The 25,893-nt window shown below is 33.6% G+C and overlaps 1 protein-coding gene across 1 annotated transcript in view; it reads right to left on the reverse strand.

Moving 5' to 3' along the window:
* Positions 1 to 25,893, reverse strand: part of LOC107677856 (ras-related protein Rab-27B-like) — a 43,715-nt gene that overhangs the window by 8,403 nt on the left and 9,419 nt on the right. The window contains exon 2 of the mRNA XM_016472920.1: positions 621 to 792. Within this exon, the coding sequence (XP_016328406.1) occupies positions 621 to 792 (172 nt within the window). The remainder of the gene's footprint in view (positions 1 to 620; positions 793 to 25,893) is intronic.

Below are 25,893 nucleotides of genomic sequence, written 5' to 3' on the forward strand. Positions count from 1 at the left end.
TCTGAGCCCAGATGATTCATACTGGGAGTGTGTTTGAGAAGTTCAGGCCTCATTCTCACTATCGATCTTTTCCAGATCAGCGCAGGCTCGTTTAGTGGGTGGAAACATGCTTTGCACGCACGCACATGCACACGCACACGCACACGCGCACACGCACACACACACGCGCACACACACACACACACACACACACACACACACACACACACATTTCCGTACCCACTGTATATATATATATACACATACATATATATATATATATATAAAACCTCTAGATTTACTGTAAAAGAGTAATGCTTCTTCAGACACGTCAGCATGTCTGTAAACAGTCTGAACTCATCGCTCCCGCGGCTCCGGCTCCCGTCAGCTCAGATCTGCTCGCTGCGTCTCAGAGATTTGCTCTTTTAATGCTGCTGGAGTGTGTGAAGTCCATTGTGTGTGGCTCTTCACACTTTATGATTTACATCAATAAACTTTATCACCCTCACACACTCTCTCTCTCTCTCTCACACACACACACACACACACACTCCCACACACTGACTTATGAGCCAATTACGTGAGGATAGAGGGCCGAACTCACAGGAAACATCAAAGCTTGTAACTCAAGAGCCACTAACCACTCTCTTTTCCCTGAAATCAATGCCCACGGTGGTGATGAATTTGGGGTTGAACTTGTTGTCGGTGTAGCGGTAGAGGAAGGTGGTCTTGCCCACTCCGGAGTCCCCGAGAGCCAGGAGTTTGATCAGATAGTCGTAATCTCCATCGGTCATAGTGCTGGCGGAGCTGAACCTGCACAACAAACAGCATGAGGATATTACAGCAACCACAATAAATCAATACAAACAAACACACAAACACAGTGAGCATATTAAATCCACCTTAATAATTCAATACAACAAACATACAAACAAACTCCATGGAAATATGAAACCAAAGTAAATCAATGAAATCACAAGGGTTGTTACAGTTAACTAAAACTGAAATATTTTCATTACTTGAAATAAAGTTATTTCACGTAGTTGCTAAGGCAAAATTTCTTATTTTAATTTATTTTAACAATGTACTAAAATAATTGCAAATAAAACTGAAACAATAATTAATAAAAACTATACAGACCTATAAAAAAACAAAAACTACTAAAAATTACAAAAACATTATAAAATGACAAAAACATGAAATAAAAATGTAAAACAAAATAAAAAATAAATATTTAAACAAATTATAAAAAACTGTAAAGTTTTTTTACTAAAACAATTAGTAAAAACTATAATTATATCTTAATAATACTAAAAATAAAACTGGAAATCACACACAATTAAATAAAAATAATAATAGAAGACAGAAAAACAGGTACTGTAAATAAGAGACAATCATTGAAACTACATTAAAATTAAAATGACATTTAATAACTTTTGAGCAAAAAGTTGCGCAAAAATTATGTGTATATACACTGATATTTTATACTATCAATAAAAATTGCTAAATATTATTTCATTTTCAAATATATATATATATATATATGTGTGTGTGTGTGTATACTGTAAAATGTATTAAAATTGCATAATAAATGTTTTTTGTGTATGCACGTGTGTGTGTGTGTGTATACATATGCACACACACTCACATACATACATATATTCTGCAATTATACAACTCTGCCAACTCTGCTCGCTATTAAAAAGCCCATATTGCTCAACCAATAACACACATCAAGGCCAAAGAAACCAGAAAGAGACAGGTTGAACAATATCTCAGTGTGACGGAACTGCGTCTCTCTCTCTTTCTCTCAGAAGGTCTCAGGGTCCAGTGGGCCCCCGTGGCCATTTCTACAGCGCTCAAATAATCTCATTTATACGTGTGGGCTGGAGATGCTGCAGTAAACACATCACAGCCCACAGCAAACGCTCAGCGCTCACACATTCACTAGAGTTCATCAGAAAGAGATGAATAGAGCTTCATTCATCTGTGAGCGGCTCGTCCAGCTCATGACCCAGAGCCGCTTCCTCATGATCAGCAGATCTGTGGCGCTCTGTGTCTCTCACACACATCATCATCACATCTCTCACACCTCACCGTCTCCTAAAAATAAAACATGCCACTTCCTGTCTGTGTTCAATCTTGATTCACTGAATCCCAATGCATATGTTTCTACAACGTAAGAACTCAGCGAACCTGTCATGTTCAGCACACATTATAACACAAGAATCTGAAGAAATATTCTGTATCAAGAAAATGAAATCAGATTTTATCAGACATCACAAGTTAATTGGGCAATTTTATAAAGCAATTTTATTACATCAGTAAATCCCCTTTACAGAGGGGATTTTATCACTGCAAAAATATGAAAATACTGTCAACAAAGAAAAAAAAAAAAAAATTTCACCATGATTTTAGAAATAAAATGTCATATAAATCAGTGTGAATGATATATGAACAAACCCCTCAGCAAAAACCGTATGAATATAGATAGGAATAAAACTGCTAAGTTTGGTGTAAGTTCTGCCGAAGTGGAGAAAAAACTCAGTCTTTAAATATATCCATTTTTACCATGTTTTTACAGGGTAAAATGTCATATAAATCAGTGTGAATGATATATGAACAAACCCCTCAGCAAAATCCTTAAGAATATAGATAGGAATAAAACTGCTAAGTTTGGTGTAAGCGCTGCTGAAGTCGAGAAACAAAGTTTTAAAGTATTGGAACTAAAATCTGAAATCTACAGTAGCAAATACATGTGCAAAAAAATAAACACCTAAATATGTATTTTTGCAAGACAGGTTATGGAAGCAAGACCAAAATCTCAAAATTGACCAGTGCACTTTCTTTTTCTTTTGGGCTAAAACATGACACAAACATGTTCTTGACAGGTTTCATGAGATTCATAATTTACCCGAGACAGCATGCATGGATACTTAGTGAATATTAGTGTAAATAATCACAAAAACATAAGCATATCTCAAGCACTAATGTCACTCAGAAGACACTTTTATATGAAGTGATGTGAGAAACATCTGAAATTCAATCTACTAGTCAGAATCAGAAGACCAACCCAAACCCAGAGGCTGTGGAAGTGTTCTGTGTGTTTATGTTAAACAGTGTTGACTGACAAATTGGAGAATGTCACATGTATGTTGTTCAGGGGTTTGGAACACAAGACAGAATTTCATATTGATTTCAGTAAAAGGTCGTGTACATTTGCCTGGAGGGGTGATTGTACCGCACACAGTGTATTTAAACCACAAAACATCAGCGTAACTAATGCACAAGTGTCCAATCACGGTGAAGACCATGACTATCAGGACCTTACAATATCTACAAATACAAACAAAATGTCTAAACAGAATATCTTACATATCTACAAATACAAGCTCTTTTATTTGTGCATTCACTTACAGAAATAAAACGAACTGTATGACTTGAGGAATGTATTGAGCTTACTGATAAGTTAAGATCAACTTTATTTTCTCAAGGGAAATTTGTCTTGCACACATACAATATGATATCTGCTGTTTAAATACGAGTAACATAATACTTACTAGGGCTGTGCGATATTGAAGAAAAATGCGATATGCGATACCTTGTTAAAAATGCGATATTCGATATGCGATACGATATTGCTTAAAGTGTGTAAAATCAATTTAAATGATATTTTAAAATATTTAAAAATGAAATGCTGTGCAGGGTGTGCGGCAGAACTGAAGAGACGCTGTGCGAGATGCGGCTTGTGCGCGTGCGCGCTTCACATGTGAGTCAGACAGCAAGACGAGACGGCAAAGTTGTTTTCTGCAACTTATTGCACTTAATAACTCTTTTTAACGTAACATGTTTTTAACCTTTTGCAACGTTTTGATTTAAGTAGCTTATTATTAAAATGATAATGATATCGCACGCCGTTGCGATATGCATATTGCGATATTTCGATAATTTCGATATATCGTGTAGCCCTACTACTTACATATAATACATACAACAACCGATCACTAGCCTACCCACAATATACAGTTTATATATATATACTACAATAAAACAACTAAATTGCACACTGCCCATCGCGCAACACACCCATAATCATCGCAATCATATGTACAGTATTTACAGACACCAGAAGGGAAATTTTTTAAATTATAATTGTTAACCTCTAGCTAACTTACCATTTAATGCTTTAATGGACAGAGGGACAAAAGTCTATAATATTTGTGTGCATTTTGATGCATGCAACTGAGAATTGCTTTTTGTTGCTTGCAATTATGAAATGAGTTATGATGCATTCAATTACAAATGCATTTTGCTGCACACAATTCCGAAATGCGTTATGATGCATTTAATTGTGAAATGCATTTTGCTGTGTGCAATTACAAAATGCATTTTTTTTCATGCAATTACAAAATACATTTTCATGCATGCACTGTGGAATGCAGTATGAATTTGATAGAACCTTAACAGCATTAATGTGAAATTAAACATGAGACCAGTGTTGTGTTCTCGGTCTCCTTCAATGCACATCTTTTTAGTTTACTTCTTCCACATTGTTCAAAACTGGCTGAGAACAGACCTGTGCAGACAACTCGGCATTTTTCAACTGATATTTCAAAAGAGAAATCATTCGTCCAGAAGCTGAGACATCTGACTTGAAACTAGGGCTGCACGATAAATCGCATGCGATATTTAAGGCGCATCTTGTCAGTTGCAGCCCTACTTGAAACTATAACAAGCAGCAAACAGAAGCAGAAAACAATGGTCAATCAATTTACATACAAAAATCTGTTTTTCTGTTGTTTGTAATTGGTTTACACCTTAATCAAATAACGCTGCACTGGCCCAAGAAGACTGAACAATCACATATTGACTAAAGTTTGAACAAAAGAGTCAATCTAATATGATTTACGTCTGACCTCAGGCACACTGTGCTCTTCAGACTCTTTCATTCCCATCACAATGAGCTTGAGCTCATTAGATTAAACACACATGCTCAGTGGAACCAGACTGACGTGGATTCAATGAGACTTCAGCTCTGTGCAGAAGCCTAGTGTATAGAAACACACATGCAGCCATATAACCCCCCCCCCCTCCGTAGGGTCTCTGCGCGACATCTGTATCTGTGCTGGCAGTGAAGCTGTGGAAAGGTTATCTGTGCTGTGAAACGCCCTCAGAGGTCGATGTTACACAGGGACCAAATCGGGCCAGAGACCCCCTTCCTCCCATGAGCCCTGCGGCTGACAAACCCTGAAAATCACACACTAGATTTCTATATTCACTGAAGATGAGCAAAAGACAAAACCATGATGCCGGGCTGCAGTGGCTGGTCGCCATGGTGTGCTATGCGGTTGCTTAGGTGTTCTGAATGACTTTTAGCATGCTCATATCAGTGTTATTTTAGGATCAGAAATATACTATTATAGCATTTATTAATAGTAGTATTTTCCATTTTCAAGAAGTTAAGTTAAATCTAGTTAAAGTTTTAGTAATTTTGTTCTGTGCTTTTGTCATTTTTATTAGTCTATTTAATTTTTATTACTTTTTTAGTTTTAGTTTTAGTAATTGTATTACTGTTGAGGTGAGGTGTGTTTAAATGAGAAATGCGCGCCTTCACGGAGTGGATCAGGACAATAATATGGACAATATTTTTTTAGCGATTAACAACTTAAATACTGCTCTGCACCTCACACAAACCTACTGTATTCCGTAATTGTATTACTTCAACTTCAACTAAACAAAAATTGAAAAACCAAACTTTGTTCTGTGTTTTTCATTTAGAAATGCTGCCATGGCAACTAACTGAATATATTATTAGGGTTGCAAAGGGGTGGAAAATTTCTGGTAAATTTCCGGAAACATTCCAAGAAGATTCCAAAAAATCCTGGAAAGTTTCCAAAATTTCTGGAATGTTTCCGAAATTTACTGGAAATGTTCCACCTTTTTGCAACCCTATATACTTTTATAGCATTTATTAATATTTTCCATTTTCATTTTGTTTTTTGTTAAAGATTATAGTTTCGTTTTGCATTTTGTACCTTTTATTAGTTTTTCATTAAGTTTATTAAGTAATGTCAATTAAGTTTATTATTAAATATTATTATTTTTTAGTTTTACTTTGAGTAATTTTAGTACTTCAACCTAAACTAAACAAAAATTAGAAATGTTGCTTTGGGAAAATAGTTAAAGCTTTAGTAATTTTGTTGTGTGCTTTTGATATTTTTATTAGGTTTTTTTTTTTGTAAATGTCTATTTTAAGTTTTATTTTAATTTCAGTTTTAGTAATTTTAGTTCTTCAACTTAAACTAAACAATTTACATATGCTGCCTTGGCAACTAACTGAATATATTATTATAGTATTTATTAATATTAATTTTCATTTTAATTTTAGTAAAATTTTTGTGATTTTGTTCTTGTCTTTTTAATATATGTATGTATTTAATATGTCTATATAGTAAAGTTATAGTCATATTGTTAATAATTTTAGTATTTAAACTTAAATGGAAAATGTTGTTTTGACAACTAACTGAAAAAAATAAGTTCATGTTTTTATATTTTATTTTATTTCAATTAACAATAGCAACACTGGGTGATATACGGTTGCTTGGGCGTTCCTAGGTTTATCAAATACTCTTGAGCTGTTTTTAAAATTATTTATCTATGAAAGTGAAACTGTTGCTAGTGCTGCATCTCACTGTTTCTCAATGGCTCTGAACACAAAACAGAGGTATGAGAAAGCATTTTAGCATTCAAAGCAGATCAATGGTTTATGTCAGAGATGCTGGTTAATAGGAAAATAAGCTTCAGCTGAATGAAGGACCAAAGCAGATGACCTTAAAACAAACTCAATAAACAGAACAGAGACCTCTGACATCTCAACAGATACTAAACAGATTTAGCAGAACCTGCACTTTCCAGTCAAATGTAACCAGATCGTTTCGGCCGTCTTTCATTAGTATTGTTCGGGATACAATGTCTCGCTCATGAACTAATTACATGTAGTTAATTAAGCCAATCTGCTGGTCAGACAGACGTGCAGGAACATTCCAGACAATTCTGGGTAAAGCAGGTCTAATGCATGACATTTGATCAGACAAACGGTGACATTTACACAATTAGACGCAGCAGACAGGCCGATTCATTAAACTAGATCACTAAATGTGCTTTTTATCCATGCAAAAGCCTCTTCCATCTTTCTAGCATGTTCTGAATGTTGTTATACAGTTGCTAGGTGGTTGATAGCGAAGCAAACGCTGTTTTTAAACCACTAATTCAGAAAAAGAATATCGGTCTTAATGGACAGAGACGGGACGGCACATACTGCGCTCTGATTGGTTCACTGTGATGATGTCATAATAGAGGCTTTATCATTTCCCATCCTACATGATTTCCTTCTGTTTCACTCTGAAATAAATCACATTACGCACATTAAATGTGTTGAATGTTACGGTAAAAAGCAGCAGAATGGGCTCTCGCTGAGCAGAGGAGAAGATCTTCTGACATACAAACACTTTAAATCAAACTAACAGCCAGCAGAATACGAGACTGAGAGCAAAGGCCTGTGGGAAAACATGACCTGGATTTCCCACTACCAATAATTACAGCATTCACAAGTGAATGAGATTCAGTTAGCAAGAAACCCTGTCGAGGAGGAGCAGACAAGAAATAGTGATGAAACCAACCCTACTAACAGATCTTTAACCGGTGTACTGGGTACTAATATAGCTTTTATTCATATTTTGAATTAGTTTTTTATTTTTACATTTTCTGTTTTCATTTTAAGTTCAGTTAAAGTTGTAGACATTTTATTTGTTTGTCATTTCATTTGTTTGTTTTTTTATATGTCTATATAGTTTTTTATTCGTTTTTCAGTTTTAGTTATTTTAGTACAAGTTAAACTCAATCAAAATGAGAAATGTTGTCTTGGTAACTAGCTGAAAAAATACTTTTTTTGTGGTTTTAGTTTTGGTTAGCCATTATAACCCTGATTTATGTACTATAAGTTTAACAAACATTAAAAATGTAAAATTATGAACAAATTATTAATATAGCATATATTTTTTCAGGTTCCTCTTTTCATTCAATGAAAGTGAATGAGGATGACTGCCAAAAAAAAAAAAAGAAAAATGATCATGACAGTACACCGTAAAAAAATTGTAAATAAAACAAAGATTATTGGAGTATGTTTTACAAGTAAATTATTTTTCAGTCTTTCCACTTCATTTCTTTATAATTAATTGTGAATAAAAAAATTGCTTCAAAGTAAATCCTACAACATTTTTTTTCTCAGTGTAGTACTTGTGCAAAAATATTCCCTAAAATCTTCTAAAGTCATACATAACAACAATAATAATAATTATTATTAAAGTCATGCATCTTAGTGTAAAAACACATTTAAAAAGTTAAATTAAAGTTCATGGCCTACTTTTATTCTTGCAATCTTAAAATTAAAGGTTCCAGCAACTAACCTGTGATTAGTTCTTAAACCATTTTTTTTTTCTTGGTGTGAAAACATTTTAATAATCTCAAGAATGTTTTTCCACTATAAAGAACTTTTTGTGGAATGGAAAGGTTCTTCATGGAACCATCGATGCCAATAAAGAACCTTTATTTTTAAGAGTGCACAGGTTTGGAACGACATGAGAGCAAGCAAATGATGACAGAATGAATTTTTTGAATGAACCGTTTCTTTAAAATCACTGACACACACAAATACTGAAACCCAGAACTGATCTGGACGACAGCAGCGGCGATCACATGCTCAAGACGTTTGGAGGAGAAACACAAAAGAAACACTGTGTGAGAAAAAGTCTTACAGAGGACGATAAAGAGAGACAGAAAATGTTTCATGCAACATTCCAACACTGTAAAAACTAATTTAGAGAATAACTTTTGCACAAAAGTCTAATCTGTGATTCTGTAAGCCTCAAAATCTTCAACAAAATCGGATTATTTTCACGTGCACTTCAACTCGTTTCATCTTTGAGACGTTCAGACATTTGTGCTGCTGCTAAAATAAGCATCTAGAGGTTATATTAAAAGAGGTTAACCAATGGAAACCGTCTCAAACTTACACTGAAAAACAGCTAATGAGAGCATACAGTGAGACAACCAGTCCCATAAAAGCACTACACATTATATATTACTACTTTATAAATTATATATTCCAAGTCTCATGAAATCATTGAATATGAATATAAAGCTCTCAAATCTCACATGCCCTAAAACAACCAACAATATTTAGCATCATCGATCTCCAACATTTTCATGCATCATATCTAAAAATCTGGACTCAAATGAGATTTTAGAGGCGCAATGGAGAAGATTATACATTTTTACACCAAAATTAAATTTTGAATTAAACTTTGGGTCTATTAGTCACACAAAGCAGCATCATGTGACTGTTATATATGTGGCATTTTTTAGCTCGACAGCGTTCACCTTCACTTTCTGTTGTTGTGTGAGGAAAAAGAAGAGATAATGTTCTGCTAAACTGAGAAAGAAAATGCTTTTTTAATTATAAGGGTTAAAAAATTGTTTTTGGGGAAAAAAAATAAAGTGCAAAATATGTGAAATATGTTCTGTTTCAGAAAACAAATAGTTAAACCTGCCAAAACATCTGTGAAGTTTAAATGCACAAATATTCTAACGCAGATCCATTTTCTACACTTTTACTGTAAAATAATTTTAAGTTAGAAATTGCTAGCAAATTTCACAAATTATTACAAAGGAATGGCATTGATTTAAACGTGAATTTTTTTTTTAAGTAGAAAGAATGAAATTGCATTTTCTTGTAAAACATACTCTGAAAAATATTTTTTTACGGTGTAAACTAAACAACGCTGGACATTTAAAATGGAAGAAACAAAACTACATCCCGGTAAGTGGTAAACTGCATTATTTACAGAGAAAATACTTTCTAAGCGTCCCAAAACACACCAGTTCTACAGCGTCTGTCCATCAGAAGCATGAGTGCTGAGCTCTAAACCACGAATGCTCTGAATCCAGATCTTACCCTGCTGTTTCTCCTCGTGTTCCTGATGCTGATCGGTCTCACAGTAAACCACCACATAAGTAGAAAGAATGAAATTGCATTTTCTTGTAAAACATACTCTGAAAAATAATTTTTTACGGTGTAAACTAAACAACGCTGGACATTTAAAATGGAAGAAACAAAACTACATCCCGGTAAGTGGTAAACTGCATTATTTACAGAGAAAATACTTTCTAAGCGTCCCAAAACACACCAGTTCTACAGCGTCTGTCCATCAGAAGCATGAGTGCTGAGCTCTAAACCACGAATGCTCTGAATCCAGATCTTACCCTGCTGTTTCTCCTCGTGTTCCTGATGCTGATCGGTCTCACAGTAAACCACCACAGACCTGATCCCAGTCCAGATCACCTCTGGAGGAGAACGCCTGCACTGTTACTACTGAAGGCCTGGGGCCGGATCTATCTCTCTCTCACACACACACACACACACACTCCTCCAATGCAACCAGACACACGACACACGTCATGCATTTAACATTAATAACCAAAGCGATTGGCATTGCATTTAAAAACCCTCCAGTCATTAGTCATTTTAGAGGACTGCCTTTTTCCAGAAAGTGCTGGTTAATGTTAATGTTATTGCACTGGACTTAAACTTACTGACTTTGCTCACACAGGGTACAACAAGTACACAAACAAATAAACAAACAAATAAAATAAAAGATTATGTATGTCCTTCTCTGGGGATTTTCCCCCCACCTTTTTATACTTGTGGTGTTCCCGGCCTACACAAAATTGCTTATACGTTTCTGATTATGCTATAATATTATCAAATCTCAGATTCGATCAATTTATTTATTTACTTTTTTCAGCTTATTCAATTTATTTTTGGAGCTGATTGATCGTAAGCCTCACTGATCTGAACTGATGCACCTCAGTTTTTGAGCCAAAATGATACGCAAATAATGCTTTTTTCATTTAAAAATGAGGTTTAATTTTTAGATCAATGAGGCCTATGATCGATCAGTCCCAAAAAGAAACAAAACCTGTGCTAATCGAATGAAAACAAGTTGATAATCCAAGATTTGGTGATAATTAGGGCTGGTCGATATATTAAATCTTAATTTTTTTCAGAGTGTTTGACCAGATTTTGATTTTTTTGTGTGTGTGTAACAAGTTAACTTCAAAAAGTAACAACAACATGACTCAAATAACTTTCTCTTTATGAACCATAGGGTTGCAAAGGGTGGAAACTTCCCGGTTAATTTCCGGAAACTTTCCAAAAATCCTGGAAAGTTTCCAATCATCCAGGAATGTTTCCGAAATTTACTGTAAATTTTCCACCTTTTTGCAACCCTACATCTGGTCAACGAAAGCTTTGTTCCAAGTGCAGCACACATGTGTAAAATATCTATGCAGAAAAAATAGGCAAATATTGCACAAACTTGTCTTAAACATGCTTGAAGAACGCTGGGATCCATTGACTTTTATTGTATGCATAGAAAAAACATAATTTGTGTTTCAGTCATACAGGTTTGGAACGAGATGATAGTGAGTAAATGATGACAGGATTAGAATGTACTCCTCAAAGTAATAATAATATAGCTTATATAAAATTGTTTTTAAAAGGAATTTCACAGAATGTTTCATCCATGTTTTAATTTAAACAGTAAATCTGTTTTGAAGCACTTTGTTTGGCAAAATGAAAGGAATTGTTCAAATTTAATTTAATAACATTTTAAAAGATTAAACTGTTAAAGTTTTATGCATTCGTTTGATTACCAATGTTTTTGATAATACATTTTTTCCAGGCATCTCTTCATGAGTTTAACCCACGTAAAGGAATATTTGATGATTAATAACAGTGAGAAAAAGGAAGATATTTAGTAAATATAACATATCTGTTGTGTTAAATAAAACAACAGAGAATCCAGAAAAAAATAAATAGACAACACAGAATTTCTGAAGTAAATAAATAAATAAATACTCATAGGGGCACTATTATAGTTTAAATTTTAATCAATAATTAAATTATCAATTCAATTTGTTAGACGTTTGATTATTAAAATTTAAGTAAACCATTAAAACTGAAAACACAGAATTTGGGGGAAAAATTAAACATTGTATAGGGCACTATTATTGATAAAATTGTAATAAATTGTTGCATTGTTAAAATATTATAAGTTCAATTGATAAGACTTTTTAATTATTAAACCATTACAACTGAATCCAGAAACATTAAAACAGAATTTGAGGCGGGGGACTGATTTTGGGAGAAAATAAAACAAATTTCATATTGAATTGTTCAAATTTCTCTAATAAATGTGTATTAAATTTCTCTAATAAAATCTAAGTTTTTACGCATTCATTTGATTACTATTTTTGATAATAAATGTGTATTAAATCACAAAACAGAGACAGCACAGAATTTCTGAAAAATAAGCCATTATTATTGTTAAATGTTCAATAAATTATTATATTTTTAAAGTTGTATGAATTTAAATGATTAGACGTCCCTTTAGATTATTAAAATGTAATTACATCATTAAAACAAAATACAGAAAAAAATGGAATTTCGGGAGGAAAAAAATTGGCCCTACTTAACTAAAATGAGTGGACTGGATGGAAATAAAGAAGTCCAGCAAAACATCCCTCTGCTTTCTGCTCCAAAAAAGACAAAAAGCACCATAACATTTGTCCATATGACTCGTGCATTATATTCCAAGTCTTCTGAAGTCATATTATGCTTTTCATGAGGAACAGACTCAAAATTAAGTTGCTTTGGTGCGTTTTGTCTTCTTCAGAGCTTGAGACTTTCATTATTTTATTTCATTAGCGGAGGCTCGGACATTCAGTCCCACAAATGAAAGCCATGCGGGTTTAGAGGACATGAGGGGAAGTTCATGATATTTTTCGAGGTGAATGACTCCTAAAAACCAAACGTGCTCATGCATGCGTTCAGATCCATGAGAAACTCCGGAGAGTCACGCAGTCCGTATTACAGAGCGGATTCAGGTATCTGAGGAATGTTACTTTACATGAGATCCGTGTGGATTTAAACACTCTATTGTGAGAAAGAAGCGCAGCAGCCTGTTTACAGCCGTTAACTCAATACACGGAGCGTGTCAATCCTCTTAAAGCATAAAGACTGATGCAGCTGTTTACCGATCATGTGCTCAGTCTACAATTCACAATTACACACAAAACAATCAGTCAGACAGCAAACGCTTTCTGAAAAAGAAATCAACTTTGTTTGGAAAGATTGGAATAATTCAGATTTTTTTAATGTTTAAAGTCTCTTCTGCCCTCCAAGGCTGCTTTATTTGATCAAAAATACAGTAAAATTGTGAAATAATATTACAATTTCAAACAGCTGTTTTCTATGTGAATATATGTTCAAATGTAATTTATTTCTGTGATAAAAGCTGATTTTTTTTTTTGTGAAAAACGTGATACTCTAAACTTTTGAATGGTAGTTTAAACAATATTCAAAACAATTAATACTACTTCATCAAAAGTGACAGTAAAATACATTTGTAATGTTGCAAAAATATTTTTATTTCAAACAAATGTTGTTCTTTTGAACATTCTATTCATCAAAAAATCCTGGGAAAAAATTATCAGTTTCCAAAATATTTTTCAAAATTGATAATAAAAAGTATTGAGCACCAATAATAATTAATAAAAATAAGGCACAAAATCAGCATATTAGAACGATTTCTACCAGATAATTCAAATAGAACTTATTTTAAATTGTAGTAATATTTCTCAATATGATTATTTTTGCAGTATTTCTGAGCAGAAGAAACTTTGTTCAAAAATATATAAAAAAAAAAGTGTAATTATTCCAAGCTTTTGACCCATAGTGTAGTTTAGAAGATTAATATTGTGTTTTAATGTTGGTGCATATAAATGAAAATTATTTAATATGATTAAATATGATTAAATGAATTATATATATATATTTATATATAATAAAAAATGTGGAAAACTAACTAGATTTTTACTATATGCTTTAAATATTTGTAATACAGTTGCTGTTTGATTGAAAAGACAGCTCCTCTGATTGGACAAAAACAGCCCTTTTAAACAGTATGATACTGTATAATAAATACAGCCAAAGGCTGGAAAATATCAAGACATCTTCATATTTTGTATCTACTGTACATGGCATCAGAGCAGACAGAGAAACCTCTCTGATCCGAAACCGAAATTAGGGCACAGTTGCCTGAAAAATGTATGTGCATGAAATATTGCAGCTCATAAATCAAATGGACTTTCTGAGATGTAATCTTTCTAAAATTAAAAAATGCATGAGCTTCTACTTTGGGAAACAGCAGTTGCTCACATCGGACAGCGGCGCAGATCGGTTTGGCTGACTGTAAAATACAGACCGGGCGATGAAGATGATGAAGATGACGATGATAAAGATGTCGTTGTCACAAGAATCCTCTCAATTCCTAACCAGTTTTTATAATTAATGTAATCAGTGTTATTTTAGTATATTTGAGATACTATTATAGTTTTTATTTATAGTTAGATTTAGTTTAGATTCATTTCACAAAGTTTTAGTGATTTTGTGCTTTGTCATTTCTATTGGTTTTAGTTGTTTTAATTTCTATCAAGTTTTATTTCAGTTTTAGTTATTTTAGTTTATCAGTTCAAACTAAATGAAAATGAGAGATCTTGCTTTGTCAACTAGCTGAAATAAAATAAGTAATAAAAGTAAAAAAAAAATTGTGTAGTTTTTTTTTTATTGTAGAAGTAATTTTCAGCGTTCAACTCGTCCCGTTTTGTGTCGATTAGCAAACACAGCAAGTTGTCAGACTCACTTCAGCATCTGAAAATCGACACGATTAAACCAGCACAGCAAATCTGTGTTCCTCCAATGCAACCAGACACACGTCTGCATCCATGCATTTAACATTAATAACCAAAGCGATTGGCATTGCATTTAAAAACCCTCCAGTCATTTTGACCCATAGAGGACTGCCTTTTTCCAGAAAGTGCTGGTTAATGTTAATGTTATTGCACTGGACTTAAACTTACTGACTTTGCTCACACAGGGTACAACAAGTACACAAACAAATAAACAAACAAATAAAATAAAAGATTATGTATGTCCTTCTCTGGGGATTTTCCCCCCACCTTTTTATACTTGTGGTGTTCCCGGCCTACACAAAATTGCTTATACGTTTCTGATTATGCTATAATATTATCAAATCTCAGATTCGATCAATTTATTTATTTATTTTTTTCAGCTTATTCAATTTATTTTTGGAGCTGATTGATCGTAAGCCTCACTGATCTGAACTGATGCACCTCAGTTTTTGAGCCAAAATGATACGCAAATAATGCTTTTTTCATTTAAAAATGAGGTTTAATTTTTAGATCAATGAGGCCTATGATCGATCAGTCCCAAAAAGAAACAAAACCTGTGCTAATCGAATGAAAACAAGTTGATAATCCAAGATTTGGTGATAATTAGGGCTGGTCGATATATTAAATCTTAATTTTTTTCAGAGTGTTTGACCAGATTTTGATTTTTTTGTGTGTGTGTAACAAGTTAACTTCAAAAAGTAACAACAACATGACTCAAATAACTTTCTCTTTATGAACCATAGGGTTGCAAAGGGTGGAAATTTCCCGGTTAATTTCCGGAAACTTTCCAAAAATCCTGGAAAGTTTCCAATCATCCAGGAATGTTTCCGAAATTTACTGTAAATTTTCCACCTTTTTGCAACCCTACATCTGGTCAACGAAAGCTTTGTTCCAAGTGCAGCACACATGTGTAAAATATCTATGCAGAAAAAATAGGCAAATATTGCACAAACTTGTCTTAAACATGCTTGAAGAACGCTGGGATCCATTGACTTTTATTGTATGCATAGAAAAAACATAATTTGTGTTTCAGTCATACAGGTTTGGAACGAGATGATAGTGAGTAAATGATGACAGGATTAGAATGTACTCCTCAAAGTAATAATAATATAGCTTATATAAAATTGTTTTTAAAAGGAATTTCACAGAATGTTTCATCCATGTTTTAATTTAAACAGTAAATCTGTTTTGAAGCACTTTGTTTGGCAAAATGAAAGGAATTGTTCAAATTTAATTTAATAACATTTTAAAAGATTAAACTGTTAAAGTTTTATGCATTCGTTTGATTACCAATGTTTTTGATAATACATTTTTTCCAGGCATCTCTTCATGAGTTTAACCCACGTAAAGGAATATTTGATGATTAATAACAGTGAGAAAAAGGAAGATATTTAGTAAATATAACATATCTGTTGTGTTAAATAAAACAACAGAGAATCCAGAAAAAAATAAATAGACAACACAGAATTTCTGAAGTAAATAAATAAATAAATACTCATAGGGGCACTATTATAGTTTAAATTTTAATCAATAATTAAATTATCAATTCAATTTGTTAGACGTTTGATTATTAAAATTTAAGTAAACCATTAAAACTGAAAACACAGAATTTGGGGGAAAAATTAAACATTGTATAGGGCACTATTATTGATAAAATTGTAATAAATTGTTGCATTGTTAAAATATTATAAGTTCAATTGATAAGACTTTTTAATTATTAAACCATTACAACTGAATCCAGAAACATTAAAACAGAATTTGAGGCGGGGGACTGATTTTGGGAGAAAATAAAACAAATTTCATATTGAATTGTTCAAATTTCTCTAATAAATGTGTATTAAATTTCTCTAATAAAATCTAAGTTTTTACGCATTCATTTGATTACTATTTTTGATAATAAATGTGTATTAAATCACAAAACAGAGACAGCACAGAATTTCTGAAAAATAAGCCATTATTATTGTTAAATGTTCAATAAATTATTATATTTTTAAAGTTGTATGAATTTAAATGATTAGACGTCCCTTTAGATTATTAAAATGTAATTACATCATTAAAACAAAATACAGAAAAAAATGGAATTTCGGGAGGAAAAAAATTGGCCCTACTTAACTAAAATGAGTGGACTGGATGGAAATAAAGAAGTCCAGCAAAACATCCCTCTGCTTTCTGCTCCAAAAAAGACAAAAAGCACCATAACATTTGTCCATATGACTCGTGCATTATATTCCAAGTCTTCTGAAGTCATATTATGCTTTTCATGAGGAACAGACTCAAAATTAAGTTGCTTTGGTGCGTTTTGTCTTCTTCAGAGCTTGAGACTTTCATTATTTTATTTCATTAGCGGAGGCTCGGACATTCAGTCCCACAAATGAAAGCCATGCGGGTTTAGAGGACATGAGGGGAAGTTCATGATATTTTTCGAGGTGAATGACTCCTAAAAACCAAACGTGCTCATGCATGCGTTCAGATCCATGAGAAACTCCGGAGAGTCACGCAGTCCGTATTACAGAGCGGATTCAGGTATCTGAGGAATGTTACTTTACATGAGATCCGTGTGGATTTAAACACTCTATTGTGAGAAAGAAGCGCAGCAGCCTGTTTACAGCCGTTAACTCAATACACGGAGCGTGTCAATCCTCTTAAAGCATAAAGACTGATGCAGCTGTTTACCGATCATGTGCTCAGTCTACAATTCACAATTACACACAAAACAATCAGTCAGACAGCAAACGCTTTCTGAAAAAGAAATCAACTTTGTTTGGAAAGATTGGAATAATTCAGATTTTTTTAATGTTTAAAGTCTCTTCTGCCCTCCAAGGCTGCTTTATTTGATCAAAAATACAGTAAAATTGTGAAATAATATTACAATTTCAAACAGCTGTTTTCTATGTGAATATATGTTAAAATGTAATTTATTTCTGTGATAAAAGCTGAATTTTTAGCATCATTACTCCAGTCTTCAGTGAAAGAGCCACAGGTGACATTTAGACAGTTAGCTGTGAGCCAATACGTTTAATCTGCTGTTTAGCTGCTGGTTTCACTGTTTGCAATACCACAAACTGAGAAAAATCAAGTTCAAAAGTTCAAAATCCTTGTGCGATACTCTTCATGTTGCTGAGCGACTTCACTGTTCTGTATGATTTGTCTCTGCACACATACAGCGTAAATGTTTCGTGAACCGTGTCAGGTTCACGAAACATTTACAACTGTCTAAGAGAGTTTGATTCATGCATTAATTATCTTGTTCATGATAAGACGCATTATGCACTGATGCAATTTACACACAAACAGGAAATTTTTTATATATTTTAAAAAAGTCTCTTCTGCTCACCAAGGCTGCACTGATTTGACCAAAAATACAGTAAAAACAGCATAATTGTGAAATATGTTTTATTTGTTTTCTATTTGAATATATTGTAAAATGTAATTTATTTCTGTGATAAAAGCTGATTTTTTTTTTTGTGAAAAACGTGATACTCTAAACTTTTGAATGGTAGTTTAAACAATATTCAAAACAATTAATACTACTTCATCAAAAGTGACAGTAAAATACATTTGTAATGTTGCAAAAATATTTTTATTTCAAACAAATGTTGTTCTTTTGAACATTCTATTCATCAAAAAATCCTGGGAAAAAATTATCAGTTTCCAAAATATTTTTCAAAATTGATAATAAAAAGTATTGAGCACCAATAATAATTAATAAAAATAAGGCACAAAATCAGCATATTAGAACGATTTCTACCAGATAATTCAAATAGAACTTATTTTAAATTGTAGTAATATTTCTCAATATGATTATTTTTGCAGTATTTCTGAGCAGAAGAAACTTTGTTCAAAAATATTTAAAAAAAAAAGTGTAATTATTCCAAGCTTTTGACCCATAGTGTAGTTTAGAAGATTAATATTGTGTTTTAATGTTGGTGCATATAAATGAAAATTATTTAATATGATTAAATATGATTAAATGAATTATATATATATATTTATATATAATAAAAAATGTGGAAAACTAACTAGATTTTTACTATATGCTTTAAATATTTGTAATACAGTTGCTGTTTGATTGAAAAGACAGCTCCTCTGATTGGACAAAAACAGCCCTTTTAAACAGTATGATACTGTATAATAAATACAGCCAAAGGCTGGAAAATATCAAGACATCTTCATATTTTGTATCTACTGTACATGGCATCAGAGCAGACAGAGAAACCTCTCTGATCCGAAACCGAAATTAGGGCACAGTTGCCTGAAAAATGTATGTGCATGAAATATTGCAGCTCATAAATCAAATGGACTTTCTGAGATGTAATCTTTCTAAAATTAAAAAATGCATGAGCTTCTACTTTGGGAAACAGCAGTTGCTCACATCGGACAGCGGCGCAGATCGGTTTGGCTGACTGTAAAATACAGACCGGGCGATGAAGATGATGAAGATGACGATGATAAAGATGTCGTTGTCACAAGAATCCTCTCAATTCCTAACCAGTTTTTATAATTAATGTAATCAGTGTTATTTTAGTATATTTGAGATACTATTATAGTTTTTATTTATAGTTAGATTTAGTTTAGATTCATTTCACAAAGTTTTAGTGATTTTGTGCTTTGTCATTTCTATTGGTTTTAGTTGTTTTAATTTCTATCAAGTTTTATTTCAGTTTTAGTTATTTTAGTTTATCAGTTCAAACTAAATGAAAATGAGAGATCTTGCTTTGTCAACTAGCTGAAATAAAATAAGTAATAAAAGTAAAAAAAAAATTGTGTAGTTTTTTTTTTATTGTAGAAGTAATTTTCAGCGTTCAACTCGTCCCGTTTTGTGTCGATTAGCAAACACAGCAAGTTGTCAGACTCACTTCAGCATCTGAAAATCGTAAACATCTAGTATTTAAGGTGATGTCTGGCTGAGGAGGAAGAGGAGGAAAGCCTTCATCTCTCGACTCTGAAGGTCCTTGAGTTTATGGCTGTCGAATCATTGATTGTGTGTCTGAAGGCCTCCATCTCATTATAAATACAATGACATCACAACAATCGCTATGGCAACACATATTCAGCCATACATTGCCTGAGTAGATAAAGATGGCAAAGTCTTTTCATTCTGTCACATTTCATTCACACTTACTTCATTTAGAACAAAATATCCGAGACTTAATAACAGCAACCTGGTGCATCATAGGAGTTATCTGGACTACTGTAATATTTTAAGCTGCTTTTAAAGTTCATTTTGTCCTTTCAGAGCTTGATAGACTTGGTCAATATGAACTTGTTGAATGTAAAAGAGCTGAGTAAAGATGCCATTTGATGTCAGTAACGCGACCACATCTGCGATAAAATTCACCAAAGCAGCACAGTATCATCCTGAGAGGAAATGCTGATTAACAGTAAAGCGGCTTATCATCGAGACAAACTTCCTGACAGAGAGAAACTCACACGTGAATCAGCTCTAGAGAAAGAGACGCAGCATCCTAATGCATACTACACACAGAATATACAGGTCACACCAATAGAGTTTAGTCATTCAACTCGATATACGAGCACATGAACACATGAACTTCATCTCCAGAGTCACTTCCCCAACATTTCACCATTTCATTTGTTAACTAACTAACATCAGATACACAAAGAAACTCTAAGCTCTTCATTAAAATTGGCAAAAATAAAAGTTGTATTTAACTTAAAGAAATTATGCCAAATGCATCACTTATTATAACTAAAAATACAAAAATAATGATATAAATAGTAAAAAAATGCATTGTTTTGTTGTAAAGGAATTCGTTTGATTGATTCATTTTAAAAGACTTATTAATTAAACTGTTCAATTTATTAGATCAGACATGCTTTTTGATAAATGGGCTAATTAATAAAATTTTATTTAATGAAGTAACTAAAAAAAAACAATTATTATTGTAGGAACAATTTTTTTCACAAATTCTGTTTTTCTTTTTAAATTTTTCTGGTTTAAGGGGTTTAATTAAATTTTAATAAACAAAACGCTAACCATTTAATCATTTTTTTTTTTTACAATAATAGGGTCCTATATGATTTTTTTTTTTTTCAACACAGAAATATTTTAATATTTCTGGATTTATTAGGGATGCAACAATATTATTAATATGGTGGTATAGCGATAGCAAAACTTGATATTATAGTGGTCACATGATGACAGCATGAAATGATAGGTCCGGGCAAAAAGTGTAGATTTTTAAAATATATTTAAACTTCTTATTCTAACATAAAAGGTCTTTAAAGGGGTCATGACATGGATTTTTTTTTTTATTATTTTAATATGTTCTTTGAGGTTTACTTATAATGTTAATAAAGTTTTTAGCATCAACGCCCCCTCGCTATTGCATGTTTTGAGTGTTCTGACAACATAAATGACAATAAAGCTGTCATTTGCAGACAAAGCATTATGAATTTTTTTACTTACAATGTGATGCAGCTGCAGTCAGATCTAGTACCGCTTCATCTTTCAACAAATGTTTCTTTGTGAACTCTGAATGACGCTGTGCCTCCTTTACAAAGCAAAATGCTCTGATCAATCCTCTGACACGATCCGGGATGCCATTCAAAATAAACTATCCACTTGTTTCTTATGCTGGGATCCTTCTCATATATTTCATTACATTTGTCCTAAAATAAAAATAAAATAAAAGCTGTCTAAAATAAAAGTACAGCATGAATTGCTGACAGCTAGCGGTTTAAATGGGTAACGTTACTGCAGTCCAAATTCAAAAGATCTCTTTCAAGTGTAGAAATTAGGAAAGAAGTATTGTAATTTCCCTACTCTAGTGTAAAGCAAAAACAATATATCTATGACATTTTATTTTCATTTATTTTACAGTGCAATTGTTTTACAATATATGGCTATTACTGTAATAGGAATAACAACAAGATTGTTATTATTATTATTTTCTAATTTGTATTTGAATGTAATTTAGACAGAGACAGTATATCACAAATAAAAAGAGGGTTGAGTCCCCTTTAAAGTTCAGGTACAAGTCAATTCACTGACTTTTTTCTGACTTAAGTTTTCTAAGAAACATGGGTTCGAGCTCTTAATTTTGAACTCTCAAAGTGCATAAGATAGAATAATTGAACTTTAAAATGCACAAAATTTTCATTGTTTTCCAAGTCTTCATTTGTCTTTTTTTATATTGCGATAAATATCGTCTTCATATCGAGATATTATCATATTGTGAGATTTTGATATCGTTACATTACCTATTATTTATGAATTAATACATATTTATTATTAAAAATGGTTATGCAAATGCTAATAATCTTTTAAAATACAACCAAATGAAAAGTTTACTGTGCCGCTCATATTTCAATAGCAGTCCTTTTGCACTTTATATTGCAATTTGATCAAGTGTACAGCCCATCTTTTTGATTTATTCATCCAAAATTCCATGATACTCAATTTTACAAATTTAATTCCATTTTTATGACTGGATTCCATCTTTCCGTCCACATTCTCCCCATCATGTATATCATAGAACCCTATTATAGGCACAATAAACTTTAACAGTATGAAGATGAATTATAAAAGAGTTAAATAAAAATTGCCTTCTGTGCAACCGTGCATGCAAATATAACCCACAATCCCTTGCTTTGGAAGAAAGTGTGTTTGAGACAGTGCTCCTTTGATTTTTTTTTTTACACAATAAGCCTAAAAATGAATGCATTTTGAGAAGATGAATTCAGCTCCTAATGTTCACATGCAAATGAAAGCAGCATGCAGCAAAGAGTTCTGCAGCATCAAGACTCTTATAACACATTAAGTCACAATACGAGCATGCTGTCATATTAGCTACTCGAAAACTATATGGAAAGCTCTCTAAAGGAATTTCACATCGTCAGTGAGGCACATGTTCATTGTGCACAAATATGCAATACTGGTGTGCAGCAAAAATGAAAAGCGCATTCAGCAGAAGACTGTGAATCCGCGTTTGTTTCAAACCTACACAGACAACAGAAAGAAGAGCAGGGCCATTAGAGACCACAAGTCCACACAGACTGCAGCTCCTTCAAAGCTCTCTGGCATTTCTTAACGTCTTCAGCCACATTAATTATTTATGGCGCCCAATTAGCCCTCGCGTGTCCACAGGCCCTTAAAGAGGAGACAAACCCCAGACGCTGACGCTATAACAAACGCCGAACTCTGTGCAATCGGCCATCACCAGTGATTTAATATGATTACGCTAACATGCGCCCGCTCTAATAACTTAAATGATAAAAGTGACAGGGTGGACTTTAATAAGTGCAACATCATGAATTATTAATCAGAATCTTAATGCATAAGAGATGGCAAGGTCCTCGGAGGAGAGTGTGTTTATGAGCGTTAGGATGTGAAAGACAACATCTCCCCGAGGCCTTCCTTCTTTTACAGTCGCTGTAGCGCATCTATTAGCGCGTTCAGGTTCTTGGCAGCATGCGAAAGCAATTACAGCAAGTGCGTAAAGCCAATTACTGCTGTATTTTGCCATCAAACGTAAACCTATCAGCGCTGTCACAATTATTTCATGACCTGCTATTCGAAATATCTTCAATGGCTTTGCGGGAAACTCTGTTTGGATGAGCTGGAACACGTTTCCTTCATGTTACCTGCTTCTCTGGTCAATTTAGGAATGTTACATAAAAAACGGTGCATTTTTACTTATTTACATCACAAACTCCGTCTGATCAACAAAATACAGGCAGATCGGCCATCACCAGTGATTTAATATGATTACGCTAACATGCGCCCGCTCTAATAACTTAAATGATAAAAGTGACATGGTGGACTTTAATAAATGCAACATCATGAATTATTAATCAGAATCTTAATGCATAAGAGATGGCGAGGTCCTCGGAGGAGAGTGTGTTTATGAGCGTTAGGATGTGAAAGACAACATCTCCCCGAGGCCTTCCTTCTTTTACAGTCGCTGTAGCGCATCTATTAGCGCGTTCAGGTTCTTGGCAGCATGCGAAAGCAATTACAGCAAGTGCGTAAAGCCAATTACTGCTGTATTTTGCCAGCTAACGTAAACCAATCAGCGCTGTCGCAGTTATTTCATGGCCTGCTATTTGAAATGTCCTCAATGGCTTTGGGAGAAACTCGGTTTGGATGATATGGAACATGTTTCCTTCATGTTACCTGCTTTTCTGGGCATTTTAGGAAAGTTACACAATAAAAAAATAAAAAAACATTTTTACATATTTAGTTCAAGTTCATTTTATTTGTAGAGCACATATACAACAGCCACCAGGCTGACCAAAGTGCTTTCCAGAAGAGTAACAATTTTACCACATACACAGAGAACAAACCGGACAAAACTTTAAAACTGCACGCTTAAAAATTACCATATCACAGTAGTCAATACACTAATGAGAACAAATAAGTTTTTAGCAAAGACTTAAAAACAGACAAAGAAGGGGCCATTCTAATCTCTAAAGGAAGGGTATTCCAGAGTCGTGGCCCTGCCACCGCAAATGCACGCTCCCCTCTACGCTTAAGCCTAACGTGAGGGACCACCAACAAGGCCTGGTCACAGGATCATAGGCTTCTAGACGGAGAATAGAAGTAAAGAAGGTAAGATAGATAGACAGGAGCTTGGTTATGTAGGGATTTATATACAAAGAGGAGAATTTTAAAGTCTATTCTCTGACAAACCGGCAACCAGTGTAGAGATCTAAGAATTGGAGTGATGTGTTCATGTTTACGACACTTTAAAAGAAGTCTGGCCGCAGCATTTTGGACAAGCTGAAGACGCGCAATACTATTACTATTACAATACTATTCGTTATAGTAATATTAAAACATTTCGTGGTTGAAATCAGGCCTGGTCACAGGATCGTAGGCTTCTAGACAGAGAATAAAAGTAAAGAAGGTCAGACAGATAGACAGGAGCTTGGTTATGTAGGGATTTATATACAAAGAGGAGAATTTTAAAGTCTATTCTCTGACAAACCGGCAACCAGTGTAGAGATCTAAGAATGGGAGTGATGTGTTCATGTTTACGACGCTTTAAAAGAAGTCTGGCCGCAGCATTTTGGACAAGCTGAAGATGCGCAATTTGAGATTTAGATATACCGCAATATAAAGAATTGCAGTAATCTAGATGAGAGAGGTAACATGTAAAGAGAGAATGGAGATTTTACATCACAAACTCCATCTGATCCAATTATAAAATACACACAGCTCAGAAAAACAACCACATTTTAGTTGGTCTGTTTGTCCAAGTCTGCATGATGATTTTCAGGCTTATCAGTTAAATTGATAAATTTACGTCGCAAAGGCGGCACAGAAGCACCTCTGAAGTGGTATGAACTGTTTAGGCTGCTCAGAAGTGGCAAAAATGCATTTACACAGCTACTGAGGTGCAAACCAGCATAATTTAATCAGGCTTTTATGCGCCATTACGTTTCAAATTTACACTGTAAATGTGGCACATATGAAGCACCTCTGAAGTGGCATTTAGGTGTCTTTAAACAGATTGTTTAAAGCTGCTCAGAGGCGTCATAAATGCATTTACACAGCAATTACAACTGTACAATCTGATATGAGGGACTGAGGTGGGTCAGAGCAGGCAACATTTAGTCTGGCTTTTATGCTGCATTGTGTCTTTACACTAAATTTACACTATTTTTTGGCAGGCATAGAGCAGCCTTAACTCAGCTGTGAAAAGACAGCACATAAAATGCTTCAGAATGATGCACTTAATACTTATGCCAAATTTACTCTGCAAAGGTGGCACAGAAGCGCTTCTAGGTGTTTTTACACAGACTGTTTGATGCTACTTAGGTGGCATAAATGCATTTACACAGCAATTACAACTGTATACTTCTCATACCAGGGACTGAGGTGAGTCAAAGCAAGCATCATTTAGTCTGGTTTTTATGCTGCATTGCATCATTACACAGCTGTTCTGTGATGGCTGAAAATTTAAAGGCAGTGCAGCAAATGCTGCAGAACAATGCAAGCAATGAGCTAGAATACATTTGCCAAATTTACACTGCAAAGGTGGCACGGAAGCGTTTCTGAAGTGGCATTTAAGTGTC

This window comes from Sinocyclocheilus anshuiensis, unplaced genomic scaffold, assembly GCF_001515605.1.
Source record: "Sinocyclocheilus anshuiensis isolate Anshui unplaced genomic scaffold, SAMN03320099.WGS_v1.1 scaffold993, whole genome shotgun sequence".
NCBI classification, from domain to species: Eukaryota; Metazoa; Chordata; class Actinopteri; order Cypriniformes; family Cyprinidae; genus Sinocyclocheilus; species Sinocyclocheilus anshuiensis.